We start from the raw sequence: 16,362 nt of genomic DNA on the forward strand, positions 1-16,362 counted from the left end.
GCAAGCCAGGATCATTATCCTCATTTGGCAGATGGGGAAACTGAGGCACAGAGTGGGGAAGTGGCTTGCCCAAGGTCACCCAGCTGGCCAGTGGCAGAGCTGGGAACAGAATCCTAGGACAATCAGGGGGGTTGCCATCTAAAGGAATACAACAGCAGTCTACGGGGGTGGGGGGGGAAGGGAGTTCTTACCACATCCGTGTAGGCCTCAGCCATGTGGATCCACTGGCCTCCAGGAAGCCGGACTTGATTCTCAAACACTTCGTCTACAAAGCTCATGTGACCGGCATCTGTGTCATAAAGTAACCTGCATCCAGGGAGGATGAGAGGGAAAGAAAAGCAACTGAGAGCTCCCCTGCATCGTCTCCACAAACACTCGTCCTTTCAGCCAGCTGCTGCCTCCTAGATCCCAACCCGTTACCCACAGAACGGAAAATGCTCACCAGTGCTGCTGAGCAGATGCCTAGAAAATACAGCTGGATTGTGGACACTCCAGTTATAGGCTCTTCCAAAGCAGACATAAGCCTGAACTGCAGCATCCGCACTGCTGTTTCAGCCAGACACGCTATTCCAGCTGGATTTGCTTCTTGTGTGAACTTGCATTGCACTGCACCATTCAACAGCTGCCATGTCCCACCCCAGAGGTGACTGCATTTCCATGGTGGGTGAAATGCTTATACAGGGCCACTGTCTCCTGGCAGTTCAAGAGCTATGGGAGGCCAGCAATACCATGGATCATGCGTGGAGGCCCCAGGCAGTGGGAAGGCGGTGCAAAGGGATCTCCCAGCTCTGTGCAGTATACAGCTGAGCTCTGCAATGGCACTGTCTGTGAAAGTTGGAGTTCACAGATTCCCAGATTCCAAGGCCAGAAGGGACCACTGTGATCATCCAGTCTGACCTAAAGACATGGGCGAGGTAGGTCAGGATCAAAGGCCACGGCTTATCCCCTTGAGCCCTATCCAGCTGCAGACCAGGGGAATGGACAGACTGGTGGGTACCAGGACCAGGTCTGTGGATATGTGCAGTGAGTGGATCCACTGGCCACCAAGCCAGCATGGGCCGCTCTTGCGCTGCAGAAATTCCCTGCAACCTGCTTCCAGGTCCAGCCCCCCAAATCCCTCAGGTAGGCCCCATACCCAAATCTCTTGTACTTAGGCTCTGCACTGGGGACCAGCAGCTTGTTAGCTTGGAAGCTCCTTTCAGCGGACCATCTTTTTTGTCTGTATTTGTACAGCACCTAGCGCAAAAGGTGCTTGGTTCACACCTGGGGCTGCTAGATGCTACTGCAATACAAATCATCTTAATTTAATAGTTTAGGAAGTGCACTGAATTCTCAACAGTTGTCAGGGGAAGAGCTGAGCCCCAGACCCACATCCCTCTAGGCTGCCGGATGGTTTGCTATCAGGCGCTACATGTCCTTAGGGTGTTTATGGACCCTTAGATGAAACGTCTTGTAATTGACAAATGCTATTTAAACAGGGAGCTCCCATGCCCCTTGCTGAGGGACAGATTCATAGATTCGAAGGCCAGACGAGTCCATTGTGATCATCTAGTCCAGGGGTCTTCAAACTGGGGGTCGGGACCCCTCAGGGCATCACGAGATTATTACATGGGGGGTTGCGACCTGTCAGCCTCCACCCCAAACCCCGCTTTGCCTCCATCATTTATAATGGTGTTAAATATACAAATATATATTTGTTCCCATGCAAGTACTTATAAACTGTGATCAAATCACCTCATATCTGCTTTTTGTTAGGCTAAGCAGACTGAGCTCCTTGAGTCTACTGCTACAAGGCAGTGTAGTGGGGTGGTCACGCAGTTCCCAGGCTGATTGGGGAAGCTGGCTCAGCTGTGGCCACGCCCCAATCAGGGCTCAGCTGGCCTTTATGAGAGGGCAGTGGGCCAGAAGCAGATGGAGTCTCTTCTAGCTGTGGAGGGAGCTCGGCCTGGCTGCTGGGGAAGCTTGAGAAGGTACCTGGAGTGGAGCATGGCTGGGGAGCTCTAGCCTGGAAACCCCCCTCCCGGGCTGTGGCCTAGTATAAGGCCAAATAGGTACTGGGGTTGCAGGGGATAGCCTGAGGGGTAGGCAGAGGCAGCAGGTCCAAACCCCTCCTTGCCTGTGATGAGTGGCAATTAGACTGCAGTCCTCCCCAGTGAGCGGGGGCTAGATGGTGGCTGGCAGTAGCCATGTACTGAGGCAAGGTGGGGATTGTGGGTGGGGGTTCCCCTGGGTGGGGAGACCCAGAGAGTGGGTGTACTGCCTGGGGCAGCATCCAAAGAAAGGGGCACTGCGGTCCAGGAGGGATGTGGGCCTGCAGAGGGCACTCTGGAGCTGGAAACTGAGCTAATTCCCAGGAACCAGCAGGAGGTGCCACAGGGGTGAATCCCACCCCGTTACAGGCAGGTTTTCTTTAATCATTCTCGTGGCTCTTCTCTGAACCCTCTGCAATTGACCAACATCCTTCTTGAGTTGTGGGCACCAGAACTGTTATCTTACTGTGTCCATCAAGCAATGTACTCACGTCTTTTCTGGGCTGATGAACCAGTCCCCGGCCCACGTCCAGCCGACAGAGGGACGGAAGCTGTCCTTAGGCAGTTTGATTTTGCCGGTCACGTCGCTGTATTTGGGGTAAGTCAGGCCAGTTGTCCCCCAGTTCCCAACCAGTGCCAGCTTCACCTGGTTCTCATACTTAGACATCAAAATGAGAGACGCTTTCAGGATAACAGTTGGGTATATGGGAACAGCGAGAGCATGGAAAGAGACCCACCAGAGAGCAGCTACTTGGGAGTAAATTCACTACACAGGGAAGAACACTCCATCCCAGAGGCAGTTTGAGGGATACTGCCAAAGGCGTGGCCTGAGAAGCCAACTCCATGCAGGCCACCAAAGAGCGTGGCCATGATCTTCAGGGGCTGTTAGATTTCGCTCATGCTGACTTAGTGACCCAGAGGTGAAGGACCCAACCCCCGGCTCAGGGTCTGCTTGGAATGACTGTGTTTACAGCTGGACTGTGGCTGCCCTTCCTGCCATGAATAACTGCACCAACTCGCAGCAGAGCCCTGAATTCACTTCCTTCCAGGGCAGGACGCTTACCTGCCACATTAGCGCCCCTAGAGGGAAGAAGCAGGAGGACTCAAGGATCCGAAACTCAGTGTCAACCTAAGTTCCTTGTAAACTGCATGGCCACACAACTGCGCCGCAGCCTATTAAGTGCCGGGCAGGCGCTTGGGGAACCCAGACCTGCCGTGGCCAGGGGACAGGTGCCCCTCCCCCAGCCCGAACCCAGGCCCGTCCTGGACCTGCCGCGGCCAGGGGTGAGGCGCCCTGGTCCGACCGGGGAGAGAGAGCTGGGTGGAATCCTCTCTCCCTGCCGTAGCCCTGGGGCAGCCTGCACCCCCATCCAGAGCCCTCATTCCTCCCCCCCCATACCCCAACCCTCTGCCCCTCCCACACGCCAAACCCTGGGGCCCCACCCCACCACATGAATTTTGCTACGTGCACCAATTGATGTGACACATCACCTCCACATTGGTGCATACAACAAAATTCATTCTGCACGTGGGTGGGGAAAATTTAGAGGGAACACCGGTGTCCACTCACGGTTTCCGCAAAGACGGAGAGCTTCCCTTCTGCGTACTTGTTAAACTCCTTCTCGTCTACAGCCAGACCAAACCAGAGCTGAACCCGCAACTGGGCCGGGATCCTGGGGCTCATCGCCTCTTCCTGTGGGTACTGCCAAAGAAAGGGAACCCAATTAATATCCGCAGGGCAGCGGTTGCCTGTTAAGGGTAAGGGCTGCTCTGGGCTAACGCCTGTCCAATAAGGATGAGAGAAGGTGGAAGCAGAGCCCTACTCACTCCTGTGCACCCAGTGACATGGCCACCCAGGCATGCAAAGGAGTGTGTGGTGTGCCCTATAGTGGCTGCACTGCCTAGAACCTGCTCTTGGACAACAGAACCCCACGCCACCCCTGACCCGCTGTGCCCTGTTAGGGATCAGAGCCTGTGGCAAAGCCAATCTCTGGGCAACCTAACAAGTGCAGCTGGCTTATAGTCAGTTGCCTGATTGGCTCCACCTGTCAGAAGACCGGGTTTTAAGCCCAGTAGCAGTTCAGTGGGTGCTCAAAGTACTTGCCTGCTGCCACACCTGCTTTACTCCAGGTAACCCAGTCCTGCCCTTCGGCTCTGATTCCTGACTTCGGCTCTGCCCTGGGCTCCTATTTCTGCTCCAACCACTGAGCACAACTGCCCCACATCCCGGTCTTTGCCATGCCCTGTGGGCACAACCAGGTCCCTACTCTCCAGACAGCAGTGGCAGCCTGCTCCTGAAAAACAGGCTGGTGCTTCAGCTTTTTGTGCCTGGGATCCTCAGCTCCCTCTGTCCTTTAGCTGGGGTAGTGCCCACACTGAGCAGGGGGCTGCATGCATGGCGGGGAAGCTGCCTCCCCATGGCCCAAAGAGCTTAGTCTACTGGTAAAGGGGGCAGGCAAAGGGAAACTGAGGCAGAGAAAGGGGTGGGGGAGAGTGAGGCTGAGCAGCTGAAGAGTGACCATAGCAGGCAAGGGGCAGGATGAAGGGGGCGGGTCCAAGAGCCAATGACAGTGCAGCAAATGCTGAGCGACAGGATGACGTCAAGAGGCCATGAAGTACTTTCCGGCAGGCCCTGACTTCCCCGCTGCACCCTCTGGCCAGTGCTGGTTGCTCTGGGGACGGAGCCCCGAGGGTCTAGGGAGTCTGCCCCCTAAGAGCTCTCTGTGGTTGCAGCTCCCCTGTGGAGGGTCACTCTGGATTAGGGGGTGGGTAAGGTGAGCTGGAAGGCCCTGATTTTCCACCAGTGCCCACAGTCACACGATGAGCACACGTGATGGGTCCTAAAGTACCACCAGTGCCCCCTGCTCCCGTCTGCATGCCCTGGAGCTGGTCTGTGCCAAACGCCAGCCTCCCAGCAGACAGGGCTGTGGAGCAGCCCCGGTTCCATACCAGCTCAGAGCCCACAGGAATGGGAAGCAGCAGGCACAGGCTGCTACAGCCAAAGCGTGAGTCTGACATATGGGTACAGCTGCCTGAGAAGGCCCTGAGCTACTGCCAATGGGCCTGGAACCCTCTGCAACATCCCCAACATGCAAAGGGGACTGATGCACACAAGGGGGTGATGGCCCGAAGCACATTAACCACTACATGCATTGCCATGCTGGGAGGGCACAGATGCTGGCATCAAAGATTACAAGCTCCCCCCATGTGCCCAGCAGTCTGGACCAGCTAACATTGCCTTGGCTAATGATACAGCATGTGGACATGTGCTGAGGCCAAATTCTGTCCAGTGATGCTGGTGTAAATCCAAAGTGGCCCCACGGGAGCCAGGGACACCTCCAGAGGGACACCTGAGTAAATGAGAGCAAAATCTGGTCCCTTCTCTTTAAAAAGTTTCTAAACTGTGTAAGTAACTGCATAAGCTGGTACCTCTCAGAGGTAAATGGATCTGCTCTATGCTCTTTATGTAGACAGGGAAATACACAATAACGCTCATCACTTGTATCACATCTGACAACATCAAATGGCTTCCCAACTGGCCAACCTTGTTGTGTGCCCTGCCACTAGAGGGTAACAGCCTACTACTGCAGCTAAGTAGTGGAGTTACTCCATCAGCACAAATGGTGGAGGTCTGTGCTTCAGGGCTCAAACCCTGATGAAGACTGGTTCTTTTGGGGGGCGGGGGGGGGAGTTGTTACTATAGCCAGGTGGGAAACAATTTTCCTGTCCCATGAGCATTTTCAAGATTTCAAAATCTTGCCTGTTTTGCATCGGGATGAAACCAAGACCTTTTGAATATTTTGGTGAAAAGCCAGAGACACACCCTCTGCAGAATAGTCAATACTATGGCCCCCACTGTGACTCAGGCAAAGCAAGGACTTGAACCCAGGTCTCCCATGCGAGCATTCTATCCACTAGACAACTGGCTACACTGAAGTGGAAAGTGCTCACTAGCTCGCTTGCTCTCTCGTTTTCACTGACCCTTTCCTGTGAAAAGTTTCGGTGAATCGAGATACTTCCAACAAAAAACTAGTCTGAAAAGCTCCAGACCAGATCTAGCTGTTCCATACCATTCCTCACAACACCCCTGTAAGCGAGGTAGGCAGGGGAAACTGAGGCAGCGCACGGTTAAGTGACTTGCCCCAGGTCCTGCAGCAAGCTAGGGATAGAACCCAGGTGTCCTGGCTTGCAGGTAAACCATGAGACAGGAGTCTTCTGGGCTGCTGATCTATTTTCACCCAGCAAAGAGCAGGAGAGAGGATGCGACTCTCTGCAGAGTGGTTGGTGCTGTTTATCTACTGGTAAGACGACCTTCAAGACTAAGACACTGAAAGCGGCCAACATATTTGAACAAAAATAGAAAAAATAAACAGTGAAATGTCTCGTTTGGTTTTTTTGCTCTCTCTTGCTTTTTTTTTTTTTTTTTTTTTTTTTGTTTTTAAGTGATGCTAGTTTTCCATCCGTAGCTGAAGCTGAGAAAAAAACTAAATATTTTGGTTCTTCCTTTCCTGCCAGCTGTTTTTTAGAGCTGCAGCTCCCAAATGGGGAGGACTGGAGAGAAGACATTTCATTCGAGACACAAGAAGCTTTCTTTGGCAAGGGGATCATAACTTCAGTTCATTTGGGTAGCTGCGGGTTGGGAATTTAAAACTCCCTCAGTCAAATTCTGTCCTCGTTTACAACTGGGTAATCCCGCTGACTGCAATGGGGTGGTGAAACAATCCCAAAATGCTGGCCCTTGGTGGAAATCGGACCCAGAAGCTTCTTCGCTAAAAAGGACAGGCTTCTAGCACAGGAGCTACAAGAATGGCATGCCGGTAGCACTAGTAGGCGCTCATCCACTTGGTGAGCCAGCAGCTACAGAGGAACCTAACCCAGGCTGAACCAGAAGGTTATGCTTGAACAGAAGTAACCAAGGACAGAAAGTGTGAGGAAGGGACTCTGGGTACATCTACACTGCAATAAAAGTACCCGTGGCTGCGAGTCTCAGGAAACAGACTAGCTGAGGCCTAGGGAAAGTTGCAATTCTTCCCCCCTTACAGATGAGCTGAGGCAGAGAGAGATTAAGTATGTCCCTGTATCCCAGCAGGATCGAGGGACACCACAGTGCTGAGGAAGACAGATGGTCAGCTGGAGAATGTCTGTGCCTTGGCCTAGTTGTTTGATCACCTCCTGTGTTACTCATAGACTTCAAAGCCAGAAGGGACCATCGGGATCATCCAGTCTGACCTCCTGCACATCGCAGGCCACAGAACCTCACCCACTCACTCCGGTACTAGACCCCTAACCTCTGGCTGAGTCACTGACATCCTCAAATCAGGATCTAAAAGACTTCAAGTGGCAGAGAATCCACCACTGACTCTACTTCAAACTAGCGAGTGACATCAAACCAGGTCCGGCTCACCGTGTCCAGTAGGTGTCGCACTCCCACTCAAAGTAGCACCACGCTCACAAAGTTCTACGGCTGACTCCGCCCCCTGGGGAAAAGCCTTTGCAGGGAAAGAGGGAGACAGTGAAAACGTTGGTGTCAGGCACACAGATCACTGCCAACGGGCATTTTGGAGTGGGTTCTCCATGACAGCTCCCAGTACCTGCTGGGAGTGTGGAAGCAGGTTCGATTGCTAATGACAGCCAGTCCCCGGGAATGCTTACGCTGTCACTATGGCAGCTAGCCCTGTGGCTCCAGTGGAGGAGCACTGCACCAGGAGACATTTTCCCCTTGCGAGTATGAGCAGGAGCAGCTCCCCAGTGAACAGCGGATTCTTGCCAGCAAGTTAAAAAAGTATGGATTGGATGAATGGACTATAAGGTGGAGAGAAAGCTGGCTAGACTGTCGGGCTCAACGGGTAGTGATCAACGTCTCGATGTCTAGTTGGCAGCCGGTATCAAGCGGAGTGCCCCAAGGGTCGGTCCTGGGGCCGGTTTTGTTCAACTTCTTTATTAATGATCTGGACGATGGGATGGATTGCACCTTCAGCAAGTTTGCAGATGACACTAAGCTGGGGGGAGAGGTAGATATGCTGGAGGGTAGGGGTAGGGATAGGGTCCAGAGTGACCTAGACAAATTGGAGGATTGGGCCAAAAGAAATTGGATGAGGTTCAACAAGGACAAGTGCAGAGTCCTGCACTGAGGAGGGAAGAATCCCATGCACCGCTACAGGCTGGGGACCGAGTGGCTAGGCAGCAGTTCTGCAGAAAAGGACCTAGGGATTACAGTGGACAAGAAGCTGGATATGAGTCAGCAGTGTGCCCTTGTTGCCAAGAAGGCTAAGGGCATATTGGTAGGAGCATTGCCAGCAGATCAAGGGAAGTGATTATTCCCCTCTATTCAGCACTGGTGAGGCCACATCTGGAGTACTGCGTCCAGTTTTGAGCCCCCCACTACAGAAAGTATGTGGACAAATTGGAGAGAATCCAGCGGAGGGCAACGAAAATGATCAGGGGGCTGGGGCACATGACTTACGAGGAGAGGCTGATAGAACTAGGCTTGTTTAGTCTGCGGAAGAGAAGAATGAGGAGGGGATTTGATAGCTGCTTTCAACTACCTGAAAGGGGGTTCCAAAGAGGATGGAGCTCGGCTGTTCTCAGTGGTGGCAGATGACAGAACAAGGAGCAATGGTCTCAAGTTGCAGTGGGGGAGGTCTAGGTTGGATATTAAGAAAAACTATTTCACTAGGAGGGTGGTGAAGCACTGGAATGGGTTACCTAGGGAGGTGGTGGAATCTCCATCCTTAGAGGTTTTTAAGGCCCGGCTTGACAAAGCCCTGGCTGGGATGATTTAGTTGGCGTTGGTCCTGCTTTGAGCAGGATTAGATGACCTCCTGAGGTCTCTTCCAACCATAATCCTCTATGATTCTACACCCATGAAGCGGGTGTAGCGCTGCAGTTGACACTAACACCTCTACATGCCTTGGGGAGGGGTGTGGAATCCAGCTCCTCCAGAAAGCTAATCATTTTTAGGATATTTCGTTCCGACATCGGAGGCCAAGTACCATGTTCCCCATTTACAGATGGGGAAACTGAGTCACAGAGGGGCGATGCAACTTATCCAAGCACACCCAGCAAGCCAGGATTAGACCCAGATCTCTTGACTCTCAGGTGACTACTGGGGGGCAAACACCACAATCGGGGGGGGGGGGTTCCTCTGCACAGTTGGGGAGCAAAGACAAACACCAGAGCATTCTCCCCTCTCCCTCACCTTGCAATCCCAAATAGGAGTGGAATCCAAACCCTAAACATCTGCTGTTTTTACAGGCACTGCTGGCTTTATTTTTTCCCTGTTTACAGATTTCCCTGCTGGGTTTTGTTGGTTATTTTTTAAGGGGAGAAAAATGTTATTAAAAACAAATATACTTTCAAAAAGAAAAACCCAACCTACTTTCAAAAATATCGTCTGAAGTTTCCCACAGTTCTTGCCACAGCAGTTGGCGCCGGTCCTGGAGAAAAGAACTTCATGGGCTGGCACCCGGGCGTAAGCCACGCGTTTGTCTCCTCGAAGCATCCAGATCACTATGTCTGGCAGGCTGTTCTGGGGCTGGAAAACACGGTGGCAGACAAATCGCATCTATTCAACCTCCCCAAATCAATACCATGAGTCAACAAAAATCCAGGCTGAAAAGTGAGACACGGAGGGGGAGTAGTGGAATCTCAGCAGGTCTCACCACAGAGCAGGCAGCTCCGAGACAGCTGGCAGGGTCGCAGAAAGCAGAGACGGGAAAGACCCATCATTATTAATGTATTACAGTAATGCTTACGTGCCCCAGTGGAGAACAGGGCCCCGTTATGCTAGGCATTATGTAAACACAGAGTCAGACAGTCTTCGCCCCAAAGAGCTTACTGTCAAAATAGACCAGATGGACAAAGGGTGGGAGGGGAAACTAAGGCACCAAACAGGGATGGGACTTGTCCAAGATCACACAGCAAGTCAAAGTCAGGAACCCAACCCAAGTCTGAACGCAGGGCCCTACCCACTGGACCACCCTGCCCCACTGTTACGCAGCTAGACCCAGTCCTGCCTTCTGTAGTTGCAGACCCTCAGAATCAGTTGCTGGTTTGTTGGGGGTGTTTTCCTGTGCTTGAATTTCCCTGTCCATGAAAGGGGTCAGGCTACTTGACCTCAGCAGGAAGGAGGGAGGAAGCCCCCTAGTCTCCAAAAGCCCTCACCCACAAGAGCATCAGGTGTGGTGTCAGCACGTTTACATGTGGGGGTAGTAGGTGGAGCTCACAATACCAACAAAAGGAGGAGGACACAGACCCAAAATTTAACACAGGGATAGGGGTGCAGGTCCCAGGGTCCAAACAAGGGATCCAGAAGAGGACACCACGCAGAGGACCCCAGATAGTGCCCACTGCCCCGAGGAGGAGTCCAAGGAGCCAGTGGATGTCGCCCAGAAAAACTCTGCCCCAGAGTCGCAGAGACACCACACACACCCCTTGCAGCTTCCTCCTCCTGGCCTGTGCCGAGGAGGACGGCCCTGGAGGCTGAAGGCCGCTGGCTGTGACCACAGCAAAGACAGCCTGGCAAGGCAAGTGCATCCTGTGACGGGCTTCATCTCGGCAGTTTAGTCTCCATGGTTTAGTTGGCCTCTGCTGGTGGCGCCAACAAGGACGCCATCTGCTGCCAAGTGCTGTGGGCACCTACCCACTACCCATGGGAAAAATAGTGGGTGCTTAGCACCCGCCAGCCACAGCTGTTTGGGTAGCTGCCCCGATCAGCTGTTTGGCAGCTGGGGGAGGCACTTGGGTGAGGGCGGAGAGCAGGGAGCAGCAGGTGGGCGGGGCCTGGGGGGGTGGAGTGGAGAGGCCTTGGGGCACATTAGGGGTGTCACTCCTTTAGCTCAAGCGGTAGAGGTGTGAGCTTTCAGTGCAAAGGTCCTGGATTCACACGCCGATGAAGACACATGGTGGGAAGGGTCATTACACTAGGATTCAGTGCATCAGCAAATGCTCAGCACGTGCGCTACGTGTAGCTCCCAAGCAGGGGCTGGGTATCTCAGATATGGAGCCTTCTGCCTGGCAGTCAAAGGTGAGGACCCAGCACAAGGTCAGAACTGATCACAAGCTGTTAGTTTCTCGTGGTTATTTGGTGGCCTTCTCCCAAGAACCACCATTGTGCCCGGCCCCCTTGCCGACAGACACAGCAGAGAAGGAAAGGACTGACTGGGACATGAACACGGAACCCCCCTGCACCCTGCAAGCATGAGCAAGGCCCACTAGCCTGGTTTGCGTAGCAAGCCTGCGTGATGTGTGTCACAACCTTCTCTAGTGGCTGCTCCAGAAAGAGGATAACAGCCTACTGCTGCAGGCAGCTAATGGACTGTCTCCTTTGGCTTGGGTGGTAGCACTCTGTGCTTCGGTGCTGCCGGCCCAAGCCCCGCTGATGCCATGGGGGAGGACTTACACTGGCACTACTGGTGTCAGTGCCGTGTAGTTTCTGTGCATCACTAGAGGTCGTTCCGCAGGGCTGCCATTTTGGCACCTTTCATCAGCTCGACAATTTCAAGACAGAAATAGCGCCTGTCCCATGGCCAGTCCTAACTCAGGAGCGCAGAAATCATGCTACCCCACTATTCCCTTTCAGCCACTTGCCCATTCCCCGGCGAGCCCCAGCCTGCAGGACGATGCTAGAGAGTGTAACTCTCAAGGCTCGGGGGCAAATTTCAAGCCCACCCAAACACGGTGCATTTGAAATTGTAGCTTAGACGTTGAAGTTATCGGGTTCTGCTTAGGGGAAGTGAGAGGGGGATGGAGTGGGGATGAAGGGTGAATGCAGAGACACAGAGGCTGTGAATGAGGAAGCAAAGAGAAATCCAGTGCAGGAAACAGCAGCAGAACAGCCTGGACTATTATCCTCAGCACCAAGCGTCCTATTTGCTTCAGCAGACGCTCCCCCAGTGTCAGGGCATTTCTCCCTCCCGTCCGGCCGGTGGCTCCTCTGCAGCACGGCCCCTCCAGCCAAGAGGGGAGAGCCACAGCAGCCAGTGGGATGCCCGGCCCCAGCCAGCAGGAGGTAGGCAAGCAAGGGCAGTCGACTCCCTTCACTAATCTGGACTTCAGGACCAAATGTTCTATTTCAAAGCTGGGGCTGGCAGAGTCGCAAACCAGAAACCACTGCAGCTGCTGGCCCACATTCTGAAATGTGCCTCCCTCTTCCCTGAGAGAGAGAGTCTCTGACACCACAATCACAGCAGCTGGCAAGGGCACCAGGTACCTCCTGCGCTGACCTCAGTGCTAAAGCTCTGTTGGGGGATGAAAATAGCCTGTCCCCAAAGGGGAGCGAGGGACTTTAGATCCCATTAAAGGAGGGACACCACAAAACCCTTCCTGTGGCTCCAGTCCCAAGGCAGGGAGGCCAGCTCCTTCTCTTCTGTGCTTTCACTGCGGGTGGCTTTAAAGATCACAGAAACAGTCACTGGGCTGCAACATCACCCCCCCCCCCGCCCTCCCGCAACTGCCTGACCAGGATCTTGGAACAACCAAAGAAGAGATGGATCTCCCTCCGCCAGAGAATCCAGCCCCGGGTTTTACATCGTGCTGCTGGCTGGGCGTAGACTCTGGGGGCCAGCAGCGCCCCATCTGGTACAAATCAACATTGCCACTAACTTCAGCGGAGCTATTTCCAGCCGCTGAGGTTCTAGCCCTGGGCATTTAAACCCAAATCACTCTCCCACTGAAATCAGTGGTAAAACTGCCTTGGCCATGGCTGGGGGGGGGGGGGGTCTCACACCCTACAGGGATAAGCGCAGCCTAGGTTGAATGTAGAGGGAATTAATAAAGCTCCAACTATGGCACTTTGCTACCAAATGTCATGGCTTTGTTTTAAGGAGCGTCCCATAACCCAGGACACCATCCCAGGAACCGCCAGGCCCAGTTTTCAAACACAGGCATTTTAAGGGGGCTTCCAAACTCCCACCTTTGATGTCGGAGTTGGCAGTTGGGCCAGCAAATTCCCCTCGGTTTGAAAATCAGGCCTTAGAAAGCTTTGATGGCTTGGAAACCAGAGGCTGCACCCCAAATTAACAGGCTAGACTCTGGATGTTCTAAATCCTGCCATTTAAGGTATAAAGCCAAGACTGACTGCCAGCCTAGAACCAAACACCGCCCAGATTTCAGGGAGTCAGGGTCCAAACAGGGGGACTGGGCCCTACCTTGGATAATGGGCTGAACCCGAACCTCCAGATTCCCCAGCACCCCTGAACTTTAGGAACATTTGGATCCAGATCTGGATGCCCCTCACTCACCCCAACCCCCCTCTAGAACAGAGTGTGGCAGAGAGGAGCCAAACCAATTGCTACCGAACATGATGGATAAAATTCACCCCTGTGCAGCAGGTCAGTCGAAGGCCTATGGACTCCATATATCAAGAGCTTAGGTGGGATGCACAGGCCCTTGCACTGATGTTCTGCACAGCAGCAACCTTCACCCTACGGGAAGCCAGCAGGCTTAAAAGCAAACCTGACCGGGGTGACATTGTCTGTATTGTGTATTTCTTCTGAGGTTAGAAACCCAGCCAGCCAGTGCCTTTAATGAAACCTCCAAGAAAACTGTTGTGGAGATCAGAGAGTGCCGATGTAAGTTTTCAGTATAGACCAGCCCTTACTCTGGCATAGCTATAGCATTTTAAATTCACTCCCTACCTTATTCCAGAATACCTTCCATGGACAGACAAGTCCTTAGCCCTCCAGAGCCAGCTCAGGTATGGGAGGGTGAGCTAGACATCTCCTCTGGCTTGTGCATCAGCAACAGAATTGCTTACTAGGATCCCCCCAGGCCTTCTCTGTGCTTAAAAGTTTGTCCCTTTAATTCTTTAACGGCATAATTAAAGCAGAACTGCAAGGCTAGCATGGATGCAGTTACACCAGCATGACAGGCAGTTACATCAGCATACCGTATTCCAATTCAGTGAAGTGAAATAAGTTATACAGGTATAAGGCACCTTATACCGGCATAAGTGTATCTACACCAGGCAGGCTTGGCTGGCATAACCACATAGGCAAAAATCACCCCCCTTACTGTCACAGTTATACCGGTAAACCGTTTTAAAGTGTAGTGACAGCTCTGCAAACCCTCTGAAGGAAGTGAACTGCACAGGGGTTACCGAAGGAAGAATCTGTCCTGGAGCGCCCTTGCTACTCGAGATGATGAGGTGTGGAATGGAAAGGACCCAGTTTGGTCCTCAGATCCGAGGGAGAGTCTGCATGGATGGGTGAAGGGTTACCCCATCCTGGAGCAACCACTTGAATGGGCACAGGTGCCCAATGCAGTTTTGATCTGCTTTTAGTTAAGGACCAGCTGCTAATAGGTGGCTGCTTTTCACTGGTCCGGAATGAGCGCTTAGGCAGGTTTTGCTGTACAGGATAATGCCCAGATCCTCAAAGGAATTTAAGTGCTTAACGCCCTTAGGCACCTAACGAGCTTTGATAATCTGTGCCAATATCAACATTCACTTCAACTAGAGAAGAGTTTATTGTACCTGGAAGCTCCTGGCAATAGTTGAGCAGTCACAAAGTCCTAAACTATCTCATTTCTAATGAAGCAAACAGCCTACTCCTTGAAGGTTTGGGTGGGGATTATTAATTTCCAGATCATCATCTGTTCCCCTGGTGGGTCGGTAACCTGCTGAGTCTCAAAGAGTACAATTCCTAGCGTGCATCAGTTTGGGAAAGTTCTAATGGTAAATTTGCTAAGGGGACACTCTGGAAAATTAATCTGAATTAACTAAAGGTGTCGATGTAAAGTGGATTACGTAAACCACATTAAACTCTGATGCGGATGTTCATTCAGAATGAATGTGGCCTTAATTCGATTTAACTTCATTTGCTTCCAAAGTGAATATAACTAAACCGAGTTAAGGCCATGTTAATTCTCAATGAGAGCATCCACACAGGGTTTTAATGGGGTTTAACTAATCCACTTCAACCATTCATTTAGATTAAGGCCTGAGCTATGCTAGAAAATTAGGTCAGCATAACTACGTTGCTCAGAGGTGTTAAAAAACCCTAAGTCCCTTTGTAGGTGCAAGGTCGATGGAAGAATTCTTCCATCAACCTAGCTACCACCTCTCAGGGGGTGGGCAGTGTCTACTCTGAAACATTGCCCTGGTGTAGTGGCACAGCTGTAATGTTTTAAGTGTAGACACCCCCACCGGTCCCTATGTAGGCAAATACTAAGGAGTTGCTCCCAGTTAGGATGGCTTACCTCAAACAAGCCTGTAATAGCACCAAGATGGGCTGGGTGGGAAAGATAAAGAGCCATCAGGGCAAAAGCAATTCATCCCCACTTTTACCTCCTCTGCCATGGCTTTTAGTCTCAAGAGCCAGTCCTCAGCCTGGTCCAGCACTGTCTGGAGGTCAGAATCCTCATGCTTCAGGTTCAGAGCTGCCTGGACAATCTGGTTCAGGTTGGTGCTGCGGAATTTGTACATGTACTCATCCAGATGGGTGCTGGCTGTCTTGTCGCTGACATCAACTAGCGGCTGGCTGCAGATGGGGGGTGGGAGAAAGGAGCACAGAGAAACAGGCCAATGTTAGCTGTGCATTGCAAAGCAACGGCTTTACTGGGGACTTTCTTTTTATGAGCAAGTTTATGCAAAAATAACAAGCCACCAAAGAGATATTTGGTGACTGAACAAGTGCCAGGGCAAGGAAGGTTCAAACCACACTTACAGCCCTGAGACACTATTGCAATGAGTTCCAAAAAGGAGTTGTAACTGAGCTTCGTGCATCACTACACACACACACACACACACACACACACACACACACAAGTTGGCTCAAGCTGCAAGATAAATATTCCAGAAGCTCAACAGCATCTTCATCGTGCTAAGCTGTTTAAGAGTTTTCATGTTAAAACTCAATGATTTATGAGCTACCCTTATAGACATATTAAAGAACAAAAGTCCAACTGAAACAGAATGAGATCCGGGTTCAATTCCCAGCCCTTCCAGAGTGACGCTGAGCAAATCCCTTAACCTTGCTGTACTTTTTCTTCCCCATCTATAAAGTGAGAAGGCAGACAGACAGACTGACTGATAGTCTATTATCTCTCTCACAGTCTTCTCAGGCTTAGTAAATCTCGCAGCAAGATGTTGTTTAAAAATAATTCCCATAATATGTGCAAATTGTGGGGGCTGATAATGTCTCCCTCTAGTGGCTGTGCCACATATAGGCTAAATGCCTCCTTCCACTACAAATTACAAGTTCGTTTTTCCAGTTCAAATGGTAGAGGTCTATGATTCTGGCATTGAAAGTCATGGGCTCTATTCCCACTGACAAACTGTCCTGGATGTGGAGACTGGGAAAATGTCTGATTTATTTTTACAAAAGGATATGTG

At 51.9% G+C, this 16,362-nt stretch overlaps 1 protein-coding gene across 1 annotated transcript in view; it reads right to left on the reverse strand.

Annotated features, from left to right (window-relative positions):
• The window catches only part of DYSF (dysferlin), a 303,950-nt gene that overhangs the window by 149,211 nt on the left and 138,377 nt on the right, over positions 1–16,362 (reverse strand). Inside the window, exons 23-27 of the mRNA XM_074951962.1 lie at positions 15,316–15,508; positions 9,409–9,564; positions 3,601–3,732; positions 2,522–2,688; positions 192–306 (exon numbers count right to left, since the gene is read on the reverse strand). Of these exons, the coding sequence (XP_074808063.1) occupies positions 192–306; positions 2,522–2,688; positions 3,601–3,732; positions 9,409–9,564; positions 15,316–15,508 (763 nt within the window). The remainder of the gene's footprint in view (positions 1–191; positions 307–2,521; positions 2,689–3,600; positions 3,733–9,408; positions 9,565–15,315; positions 15,509–16,362) is intronic.

Source organism: Natator depressus, chromosome 4 (genome assembly GCF_965152275.1).
Source record: "Natator depressus isolate rNatDep1 chromosome 4, rNatDep2.hap1, whole genome shotgun sequence".
NCBI classification, from domain to species: domain Eukaryota; kingdom Metazoa; phylum Chordata; order Testudines; family Cheloniidae; genus Natator; species Natator depressus.